Source organism: Apodemus sylvaticus, chromosome 5 (genome assembly GCF_947179515.1).
Source record: "Apodemus sylvaticus chromosome 5, mApoSyl1.1, whole genome shotgun sequence".
Taxonomy (NCBI): Eukaryota; Metazoa; Chordata; class Mammalia; order Rodentia; family Muridae; genus Apodemus; species Apodemus sylvaticus.
In genome coordinates, this window is record NC_067476.1 from 128,707,869 (window position 1) to 128,720,079 (window position 12,211).

The window sequence follows — 12,211 nt, forward strand, 5'->3', positions numbered from 1 at the left end:
GATGTGCCCCTTCACCTTCCTAGGTGTCCTCCCACTCTACAGGCATTTCTTCTGTGTAGATAGCAGCAGTGATACTAGCTGGGCTGGGATCACCCACATCACAGAAGTCATTCTGTGCCAGCCCAGCCTGGAATATGGCAGCTATAAATTCACAGTGGATGTGGCTACCATTCAGGAAAAGGGAGTCTCCACTCACAAGCAAAGACTCATTCATACTCCTGACTGTGCACAAACAGTGTGCAGATGTGCAGATTCCGATTCTGACGGCTTTCATAAGCTCCAAAGAAGAGAAGACCCCCCTGATCTTCAGATTCAAGCTAATGCTCCAGAGATGACCCTGCCCCTTCTCTTGACACACCCATCATCTCCACCCCAGGCCTCACACTGGCTTGTTCAGATTTCAGATCTGTCTTGTATTTTACAGAAAACCTTGTAAAAGAAAGAGCATGAAAGAGCGTCAGCGACCGTGACAGGTGGCCCTAGAGTAGACGGCTGGGACTCATGTTCCTCTCTCCGCCATGTTGGAAGAGTCAGAAAAGCAGAAGACAAGCTTTAAATCAGAGGCACCATGAATGGGAGCAGTCCTGTGTAGAGAGAGCTGGGCTCAGAGAAGGGCAGAGAGGGACCTGAGGTTCAATCTAAGCCTCGTCATTTGCTTATCATATCTCCCTGCATGGCCTGAGCAATGAACTCAAGGACTGCTTGCTTCCCACAAGTACCACAAACTAAGAGAGACAGTTCTGTAAAGGACCTGGGGTAGGATCTCCAACAGAAGCAGATGTTACTATTCTCCTCTTCAGTGATATTCTCTATCCTTTGGAAATGTAGGACAGTACGAGTAAATCAGAAAGTGTCTTAGTCTTCTGCAAAGATTCCTACCAGTTGCGTGGAAAGCCCCATAGATGTTCCACCTCCTGTAAGAGTCTTGCACCATCTGGACTTTGAGCCTTTGTTTTGGGCCCTTTGTTCTTTTAGGACACTTCATTTTCTTGGTGGAAACCTGCTTTTCCGTGAGTCTCATGAAAGAGATTTACAGAGCATTATAGCCATAGAAGCAGCCTCTTCCTCACTCCTGCTCTGCAGATGCCAAAAAGTACCCTAGAGCAAGCAAGGAGCCTGTACTCATCTCTAAGCTTCATAGCATCCCCCAATGTGCTTTGTCATAGGGTGTCTGATTGACAGTGGATGTCCCCGCCTTAACTCCCCCCACCCACACACCCCACACCCCCACCCGTCTCATGAACCAAAATCAGTATGGTTTTCCATAGTCACCACCCTCAAAAACACCGAGAGCTTGGCAGATCTGTTAATTTCTCATCCCAGCTCAACACTGGATAGAAGGTTCTGGTCTTGCAATAAGATCAATACTTAATATGGGAACATGCTCTTACTGAGAGGTTGCATGAACTTTCAAGCAATGCCAGCTGCTCCAATGAGCTGACTATGTCAGTGATGGACAGCTTATTTAGGTCTTAGTTAATCCACAGATGTATTGCTCTGGATTTCAATTACTTAATTTGGATGTCCTTTCAAGGATAATGTTAAAACCTCAATGTCATTGGATCAGCCAAGTCACACAGCAAAAGAGGGTTTGAGTCTATTATTGTTTGGGAGGTATTTCTAGCTAATCCACAGAGCTATATAAAACAGCATTAATTTTTTTATTGGACATATTCAGAATTGCTATGGGCAAATGATTTTGTATAGATTATAGATATATCAAGCAATTAAAAAATTATTTTAGAGCCTTTTCTGGATGCTACTCTTCCTGGCTTCTCAGTGGTCGGCAAAGTATAAAAAAATTACCTCTAAAATTTCCTACCACCAACATAAATAACACAAAAAATGCAAATTTGGGGTTAAAGGGGAAAATATGGCTTATAATTATTATAAGATAGGCAGATTCATTCTGGTTAAGAAACATGGCTAGTATTTTGACAACATGACAAACTCATATGCTAATGTTCTTACGTGTGTGAGTTAGTCCACACACCTAAACAAATTAACAAAGGAGAGACTAATTGTTACCATTTTCATAGAATAGTGTAGGACAGATATATTTTCTCATCACTAAATACCTATCCACACAATCTCTCTTGACAGCATTGCACGGACTGATGAGTCACGGCTGATCTAACCATCCCCTGTGGTGGAGTTTGGTAGGTTTTGATAATTTAGCATAGTCTCCAGTTTGGGACACTTCATCTTTGTGCTTTTGTGTAACATTTCCACAAAATGGAGTGTTACATTGTACTTGAGACTCTCCCTGTCCTGTGGGAGAGAACCGACACGTACACGTGGAAAAAAGTCAAGGGCGTACAAGGGAAGCCAGGGAACTAAATTAGTGCACTGGCCAAGAGTCAAAAGCTTGCGATCATTTCCAGCTAGGACTGGAGCAAGGGTCTCTGGAAAGAAAGCTGCAAGCAGCAGAAAGTCCACTAACAGGCCAAGTGCAAAAGGCAGAGCACTGGCTCATGAAATTGGAACATTCACTTGGTTCCAAACTGAGCTGAGAGCAGTGTTCACATGATGTGGCTGTGTGTGTGCATACATGCATCAGTGTGTGTGTGTGTGTGTGTGTGTGTGTGTGTGTGTGTGTGTGTGAGTATGGGTGTGGTAGGTGTGCACATGTGTGTATGGGTGTATATATGTACCTGTTGCTCCTCTTGCTTCAGCTTCTTAATAGGGTAACACCATTATCAGACTCTATATATGACTGCTTTCTCTGGCAGCTACAGGCTTGAGGGGTATTTATATTCTGTTAATCACTGCCTGGCCTTCCTACCCACCAATCACTTTTTGACAAGAAATAGCATATTCTGGTTTCTGGCCTGGGACTTATTGCTGTGCCCTGTGTGACTGAGGGCCCATGCTGTGGAATGTGATCCATGTGGAAATATGATAGAAGACATTAATAAATATACTAGTGCGATTGCTGGAGGTTGAGCCAGTACTGGTAAACACTTTAGGTTACAAATACTAGAATATTCCAAGTCAAACGGCCCCAGCAATGCTGCCGGTATGCTTTGGAGTCCAGAGGCATGGTGGCCTCTAATGCCATATGATCTGAGGCTCCATGGTGACATTAAGGACTCTGCTGCTTTCCAAGTCAGAATCAACTTTACTCTAAGTCTAAGAATTCTCCACAGCTAGCAACAGTGGGCAAAAAAGTTCTCTCTTTGGAAAGTTGGTAACTCTTGTCCTTTATCTGATTGAGTGGGCCTAAGACACATGCCTACCTCTAAACCAGTAGCCATCTCCACTAAGAATACTACACACTGATTGGCCAACCCATATGTAATTCTGGAGAAAAGGTGGGACACCTTCTACCTGAGGCGCTGAGTCCCCCTGAAGAAGTGAGAGGTGTGTAATGGGCGGTAACTCAACACTGGAGCCTAAACAAATGGTCGTTCTTCAAGATGATGCCTTAAATAAGGGAAAGGATGTCCTCTGACCAGAAGGTGAAATTCCAGGGATGCCCTAGTGATAGCTTACCCCAATATGGAAGCAAGTTTGCACAGGCTATCCTGCAGGAGCCAGGTAGTAAGTAAGCTCAGCTACCGGTGTTTTGAGGCCAGCCAGGGGTTGGAGGATGTAACAGTGATTATGAGAGGAAGTTCATGTCTCTATGAACTTCCGAGGATGGAAACAGACTGACGGAGTTAACCTATAATCTACCCCCAAAAAAGCAAGATGAGGGGATATAGAAGAAAAGGTGGTCATGGAGTCAGGTTGACATTTGAAAACCCATGGTGGAGTGAAACAATGGTATATCTGAGGAGAAGATATATTCTTCAGCTCTGGGTAGAAGAAACAAGTGCAAAGGCCCTGAGGCCAGTGTCCATGGTCTTCTCGTCATCTCGGAAGTGGGACAAGAGACAATTAGTAGGTAGTGAGGTCAAAGGCAAAGGTAAAGCAAGGCTACAGGTCTTTCGGGAATTGCAAAGACTTTGTACTTACTCTGAATAAAAAGCTAAATTTATTAGAAGAGAAGATGTAACAAGGCAAAGATGATGAAACCCTTTGTCCTTAGCTCTTCCTGACTCTTAACTCTTTCTCCTCTCCTGTCTTCCAGGCCATGTACATGTTCTATGCGCTGGCCATCGTATGTGATGACTTCTTCGTCCCTTCCTTGGAAAAGATCTGTGAGGTATGTGGAGGTGTTTTCTCAGTGTACCCAGGAGAGGCCTTCGATGGGGACTCTGGTCTGGCATGCTCTAGCCTCATCTCCATGATCCTGGGGAGTCGTAGATGTTAAGTACCTGGATGACTGAGGGAGGATGGTATTGGCTCAGTCAGTTTGCTTAACACTTCAGAACCTGGGGGATGGCTAGGATTTAACCCACATCACCAGCTCTCCAACCTGCATCCATCAATACTGCTAGTGCTACAGTCTTCTCTGCATATTCATGGGAATAACTTCCAGACTGTCCCACAGCAACCTAATGTGTGGACACTCCAGCATGTAAAGTGTATGGAGTAAGGTGTGGTGTTTGCGAACAACCCACACAGATCCTCCTGTGTACTGTACCACCATGAAGAAGTCCTGTGGAGGCAGATGTTATACTCTGTTGGTTAGGGAATAATGACAAGACCAACACTGTGAGTTCCTTGTAGATGCAAATCATTTTTCAAATAACTCTGGTGCCCTGTGCGTTAAACCCACAGTCAGCACTCCAGGTCTGGAGCGTCATCTGTATGTTGGGCTCTACCTCCATCTCCCTTTTCAGTTCTGCTGCTTCTTGTTCTCTATCATCCCTTCTACCTGTCTTTTCTTCATTTCTTCCCTCTGGAGTCCTGTTAGGATAAGAACCTACCACTACCACATTTCCACCCTCACACTCACTATTCAGGGGTCAGCAAGATGGATCAAGAACTGGCCACCAAGCCTGATGACCTGAGTTCAATCCTCAAGTTTCACATGGTGGAGGGAGAAAACAGACTCCAGCAAGCTGTCTTCTAACCTCCACATGTGTGCCCTGGCATCTCCAATAAATGTTCACACACACACACACACACACACACACACACTCACACGCACACTCAAGAATGCACACTAAATAAATGAACCTAAAAAGGTTTCTTTAATGTTCACCCTACCTAGAAAGCCCTCATTCCTCTTCACTTTCTTCCCACTGTCCTGAGATCTATTTTTCTTGTGTGCAAGCTTTGCAATTTCTTTTACCTACTGTTTTTAACTCATTTCCAAGTTTCCAGGAAGCCCAGAGGCTATCAAGCCTATGGCCCCCTTCTTGCTCTACCCACAGTTCCTGATTCACTAGGTTCCAACCACCAACAGAGGATGTAGCCAGAATCTACCTATCTAATCAGGTCTCGGGTAGTGCTGAGGATAATGGTCTGCAAACCTCACTTGGAAGATCATTAACCTAAGTAATTTCTTCCAAGCCTTGGACATTTGTTCATTTTGTACTTAGAGATAAGCAGTCATTGCACACTGACCCTAGAAAGGTCATGGAAGTGTGTTCCCCATTGCAGTGACAGTAGATCAAAGAAAGTAAGGCGACACCAGACATGCATAGTACTCTAGTGGGAACACGAGTGTCACAGTGATCCAGCCTGGGAACAGGCTCACCTTGTGTCAAAGACAAGAAAAGCGTTCAGCCCTTAGTGGGAGCACTTGCAACCCTTCAGCACCCATGGCAGGTTGTTTCCAAATCCTCAGATGCTCAGCTCCCTTCTTAAGGTGGAGGAGGACAAATAAAAAGACATAGACTAACAGACTGGATAAGGAAACAGACCCTACATTTTGCTGCACACAGGAAACACACCTCAATGTCAAAGACAAAAGCTACCTTAGAGTAAAAGGCTGGAAGACAATTTTACAAGCCAATGGTCTCAGGAAACGAGCCGGAGTAGCCATTCTAATATCAGATAAAATTGACTTTCAACCTAAAGTCATCAAAAGAGATACAGAAGGACACTTCTTGCTGGTCAAAGGAAAATTCCACCAAGAAGAACTTTCAATTCTGAACATCTATGCTCCAAATGCAAGGGCACCCTCATTCGTAAAAGAAACTTTACTAAAGCTCAAAGCTCACATTTCACCTAACACAATGATTGTGGGTGACTTCAACACTCTACTCTCCTCAATGGACTGATCAGGAAAACAGAAACTAAACAGGGACACAATAAAACTAATTGAAGCTTTGGACCAATTGGACTTGACTGATATTTATAGAATATTTTACCCTAAAACAAAAAAATATACCTTTTTCTCAGCACCTCATGGTACCTTCTCCAAAATCGACCATATAATTGGTCACAAGACAGACCTCAACAAATATAAAAAGATCGAACTAATCCCATGCCTCCTATCAGATCACTATGGAGTAAGAATGGTCTTCAATAGCAACAAAAACAACAGAAAGCCCACATACACATGGAGGCTGAACAATACTCTACTCAATGACACCTTGGCCAAAGAAGAAAGAAAGAAAGAAAGAAATCAGAGATTTTTTAGAATTTAATGAAAATGAAGGTACAATATACCCAAATCTTTGGGACTCAATGAAAGCAGTGCTAAGAGGAAAACTCATAGCCCTGAGTGCCTCCAAAAAGAAAATGGAGAGAGCATACACTATCAGCTTAATGACACACCTGAAAGCCCTGGAACAAAAAGAAGCCAATTCACCCAGGAGGAGTAGAAGACAGGAAATCATCAAACTCAGGGCTGAAATCAGCCAAGTGGAAACAAAGAGAACCATACAAAGAATCAACAAATCCAGGAGCTGGTTCTTTGAGAAAATCAACAAGATAGATAAACCCTTAGCCAGACTGACCAAAGAGCAAAGAGAAAGTATCCAAATTAACAAAATTAGAAATGAAAAGGGAGAGATAACAACAGAAACTGAGGAAATTCAAAAAATCATCAGATCCTACTACAAAAGCCTATACTCAGCACAACTGGAGAATCTGGAGGAAATGGACAATTTCCTAGACAGATACCAAATACCAAAATTAAATTAGGACCAAATAGAGCATCTAAACAGTCCGTTAACCCCTAAAGAAATAGAAGGAGTCATAGAAAGCCTTCCAACCAAAAAAAGCACAGGACCAGATGGTTTCAGTGCAGAATTCTATCAGACCTTCAAAGAAGACCTAACACCAATACTCTTCAAACTATTCCACAAAATAGAAACAGAAGGAACACTACCCAATTTCTTCTACGAAGCCACAATTACGCTGATACCAAAACCACACAAAGATCCAACAAAGAAAGAGAACTTCAGACCAATTTCCCTTATTAACATCGATGCAAAAATACTCAATAAAATTCTTGCCAACTGAATCCAAGAACACATAAAAAACGATCATCCACCATGATCAAGTAGGCTTTATTCCAGGGATGCAGGGTTGGTTCAATATACAGAAATCCATCAATGCAATTCACTACATAAACAAACTCAAAGAAAAAAACCGTATGGTCATTTCATTGAATGCTGAAAAAGCATTTGGCAAAATTCAGCATCCTTTCATGCTTAAAGTCTTGGAAAGAATAGGAATTCAAGGCCCATACCTAAAGATAGTAAAAGCAATATACAGCAAACCGGTAGCCAGCATCAAACTAAATGGAGAGAAACTTGAAGCAATCCCACTAAAATCAGGGACTAGACAGAGCAGCCCCCTTTCTCCTTTTCAATATTGTACTTGAGGTACTAGCACTGGCAATTAGATAACATAAGGAGGTCAAAGGGATACAAATTGGAAAGGAAGAAGCCAAACTATCATTATTTGCAGATGATATGATAGTCTACCTAAGTGACCAAAAAACTCCACTAGAGAACTCCTACAACTGATAAACAACTTCAGCAAAGTGGCAGGTTATAAAATCAACTCAAGCAAATCAGTAGCCTTCCTATACTCAAAGGATAAGCAGAGTGAGAAAGAAATTAGGGAAATGACACCCTTCACAATAGCCACAAACAGTATAAAGGGCCTTGGGGTGACTATTACCAAACATGTGAAAGATCTGTATGACAAGAACTTCAAGACTCTGAAGAAGGAAATAGAAGAAGACATCAAAAAATGGAAAAACCTCCCATGCTCATGGATCAGCAGGATTTATATAGTTAAAATGGCCATTTTGCCAAAAGCAATATACAGATTCAACGCAATACCCATCAAAATCCCAACTCAATTCTTCATAGAGTTAGAAAGAGCAATTCTCAAATTCATCTGGCATAACAAAAAACCCAGGATAGCTAAAACTATTCTCAACAACAAAAGAAATTCTGGGGGAATCAATATCCCTGACCTCAACTAATACTACAGAGCAATAGTGTTAAACACTGCATGGTATTGGTACAGTGAAAGGTAGGCAGATCAATGGAACAGGATTGAAGATCCAGAAATGAACCCACATACCTATGGCCACTTGATCTTCGACAAAGGGGCTGAAAATATCCAATGGAAAAAAGATAGCCTTTTCAGCCAATAGTGCTGGTTCAACTGGAGGTCAGCATGTAGAAGAATGCGAATTGATCCATCCTTGTCTCCTTGTACTAAGCTCAACTCCAAATGGATCAAGGACCTCCACATAAAGCCAGATACTCTGAAGCTAATAGAAAAGAAACTGGGGAAGAACCTTGAGGACATCGGTACAGGGGGAAAGTTCCTGAACAGAACACCAATACTGTATGCTCTAAAATCAAGAATTGACAAATGGGACCTCATAAAATTGCAAAGTTTCTGTAAAGCAAAGGACACCATCAAAAGGACAAATCGGCAGCCAACAAATTGGGAAAAGATCTTCACCAACCCTACATCAGATAGAGGGCTAATATCTAATATATACAAAGAACTCAAGGAGTTAGACCCCAGAAAACCAAATAACCCTATTAAAAAATGGGGTACAGAGTTAAACAAAGAATTCTCACCTGAAGAACTTTGGATGGTGGAGAAACATCTTAAAAAATGCTCAACTTCATTAGTTATCAGGGAAATGCAAATCAAAACCCTGAGATTTCACCTTACACCAGTCAGAATGGCTAAAATTAAAAACTCAAGAGATAGCAGGTATTGACAAGGATGTGGAGAAAGAGGAATACTCCTCCACTGCTGGTGGGGTTGCAAATTGGTGCAACCACTCTGGAAATCAGTCTGGCGGTTCCTCAGAAAACTGGGCACGTCACTTCTGAAAGATCCTGCTATACCACTCCTGGGCATATACCCAGAGGATTCCCCAGCATGTAATAAGGATATAGGCTCCACTATGTTCATAGCAGCCCTATTTATAATAGCCATAAGCTGGAAAGAACCCAGGTATCCCTCAACAGAAGAATGGATGCAAAAAATGTGGAGTACTATTCAGCCATTAGAAACAATGAATTCATGACATTCTTAGGCAAATGGATGGAGCTGGAGAACATCATACTAAGTGAGGTAACCCAGTCTCAAAAGATCAATCATGGTATGCACTCACTAATAAGTAGATATTAACCTAGAAAACTGGAATACCCAAAACATAATCCACACATCAAATGAGGTACAAGTAGAACGGAGGAGTGGCCCCTGGTTCTGGAAAGACTCAGTGTAGCAGTACAAGGCAAAACCAGAACAGGGAAGTGGGAAAGGGTGGGTGGGAGAACAGGGGGAGGGAAGGGGGCTTATGTGACTTTCGGGGGAGTGGGGGGCCAGAAAAGCGGAAATCATTTGAAATGTAAATAAAAAATATATCGAATTAAAAAAATAATTTAAAAAAGGTGGAGGAGGACAATAAAGTTCAAACTACATCTTTGACGATGTCTAGTACAATGTCAGTATTATGTAAGTATCTGTCAGTGTATAGTCTTCAGAGGGAGATGATGAAGAAAATGGTTGTATGTGTTTAGTATACATACAGATTAGTTGAGTCAGTGCCTGAGGAGGACACACAGGGCCCACTTACCACCCGCTGGTATTTCACACTTATGCAAAGCAAAATGGCTCTGCCTTTTCCCATGCAATGTTTTTGTTGTTAATAACAAAGGTGTCTATTGCATCCCAGAAATATAAGTGCAGGCATCAACCTGTGCTCTCCATTAAGGAAGCACATAGAACTTTTGAGAACACACACATCCTTCTAGAGAAAAAGCAACCAAATATCTGTCAGAACAGAAGAGAGTAGAGTAAGACTTTACAGAAATGTAAGAAGGAAAGAAAATGTTTGGGATAAAGATGCTGTTTAGACTGGGTCCCCGGGATGCAGAAAGCTGGCTGTGTAGCTAAGTCAGTGTGGGGTGAATGTGCCTATCCTATCTTTAATCATGTCTAGGATTCTCCCAGGTGACCACAGTTAGCTTCCCTCTAGGGAAAACAAAACAAAACAAAACAAAAACAAAAACAAAAACAAAAAAAAAAACAAAAAAAACCCCAAGGCTCAGAGACTCAGAGTGTCCCACCTGAGGCCATACAGCTGTTTAGGAATGGAGTCAATATCTGAACCCAGGTCAGTCTGAACTTAACACTAGGTCATCTTCTTACCTGTTGCAATTCTGTGGCCAGTTACAACAGGTTTTTGTCAAAACTGGCTCCACCTCTAGGGTCTACAGCTATCCAGGGAGGGATATGCAGATGAAGGACCTCCCTTCCCAGAATGCTCCCTGTTCCCAGCCCAATTCAGTTTTAGGAGCAAAATAAATGACAAGAAATCATCTTGAGCCACAGAGCCTATCTCTGAGTGCAGCCCCATGTACTTAAAGACATCCTAGCTGCTGAACTAATGGCATACCTGTAGAAACAGTGACAGAGTTTATATCTCCTTTGAATGCCTGCATTTATGTCTTCAGAGAGCCCGTAGCCAACTCTGAAGTTTGAGTCTTTCACTGGATGGAAGGGGTGATAATACAGGATAATATACCCCCTTGCAGCCTAGCAGGATTTCCTAGCCTGGAACTCTATACCACCTTTTCTTTCCCTAATCTCTTTGCAGGGAGGTGATAGTGTATGCTCAGTGCTTGCTCCTGGACTAGCTTGGGCTAAACAGAGATGGTCAAGGAGATGTTGTTTAGACTTTGGTGAAAAATGATTCTAGAAAGAAATCCACATTGCTCAATAAATCATAGCTAGGAGGGGGGTGTCACGTTTAAGCCATGACGATTGTTGAGCAGGAAAGAGAAAGGAGCACCAATACGATGACCCAGCATGGCAGCAATAGGCCAGGTGAGTCACAAAATTTTAGACAGCCATGCAGTTCCTCGAGGGAACACACAAAGTTGTTAGAATCCTTTGTCTACAGTGAATAGACAGACTCAGACTCTGTTACACTGAAGCAAAGACAGAAAAGAGATGTTTCAGAGACAGCCAACCAGCAAAGACTCAGCAGGAGGAGGAAGGGACATTCCTAGTCCTATGGAAGCAGCCTCAGGTTGGTCAGGAGCTTGTGCTAGCACAAGGATATCAGATCTCAAGAGTAGGAGGGCCTTAGGGCCATGTGGAAGTTGTAAAGGCAATAGCTGGGCCTCCTGGGCTGTGGATGAGGGTGACTGCCCACTCTAAGTACTGTAAACCCAGAGCTGGGCACTGCCCCAGCCAAGCTGCTTGCCAAAGGCTGGGAAGGGAACTAGGGAATGCACAGCCTGACTCCAGCCATCCGTGGGCTTAGAAACCACCGAGCAATCCACAGCACTCCGCCTTCTCCATATATGTTCCACAGCCAGGCATTCAACCTTGGATCAAACTGATCAAACTCTTTTTCTTGTGATTGTTTTAGGGTTTGGGTGGGGGAGGGGATGTTTGTTTAGGTGGTTGGTTGTTTGGTTTGGTTTTTTAAGACAGGGTCTCTCTGTGTAGCCCTTAGTGTCCTGGAACTCACTCTATACACCAGGCTGGCTTTGAATTCACAGATCTGCCTGCCACTACCTGAGTGCTGGAATTAAAGGCATGTACCACTATGCCCAGGGGATTAAACATTTTTTTAATTTGAATCAGTATGGATCAGATACAGACTCTCTTCCTCATTGGTATGCTCAGAGCCAGTACCATTTTTTACATGGAATTTACATTGTGTTAGGGATTATTTGCAATCTAGAGATGATTGACAGAACATGGGAAAATGTATCTGTTATATGCAAACACTGCAGTATTTTATATGAAATTTGAATACTGCTTGGATTTAAGTATGACTATCCCCACTGATCTCAAAGGCTGACTGCATCCATAGAAAGTTGGATGAACTCAGTGAAGACTTGGTGCAAAGAGAAGGAATCAGGTG

At 42.7% G+C, this 12,211-nt stretch overlaps 1 protein-coding gene across 1 annotated transcript in view; it reads left to right on the forward strand.

Annotated features, from left to right (window-relative positions):
• The window catches only part of Slc24a3 (solute carrier family 24 member 3), a 480,749-nt gene that overhangs the window by 339,009 nt on the left and 129,529 nt on the right, over positions 1 to 12,211 (forward strand). Inside the window, exon 4 of the mRNA XM_052183806.1 lies at positions 4,076 to 4,150. Coding sequence (XP_052039766.1) covers positions 4,076 to 4,150 — 75 coding nt within the window. The remainder of the gene's footprint in view (positions 1 to 4,075; positions 4,151 to 12,211) is intronic.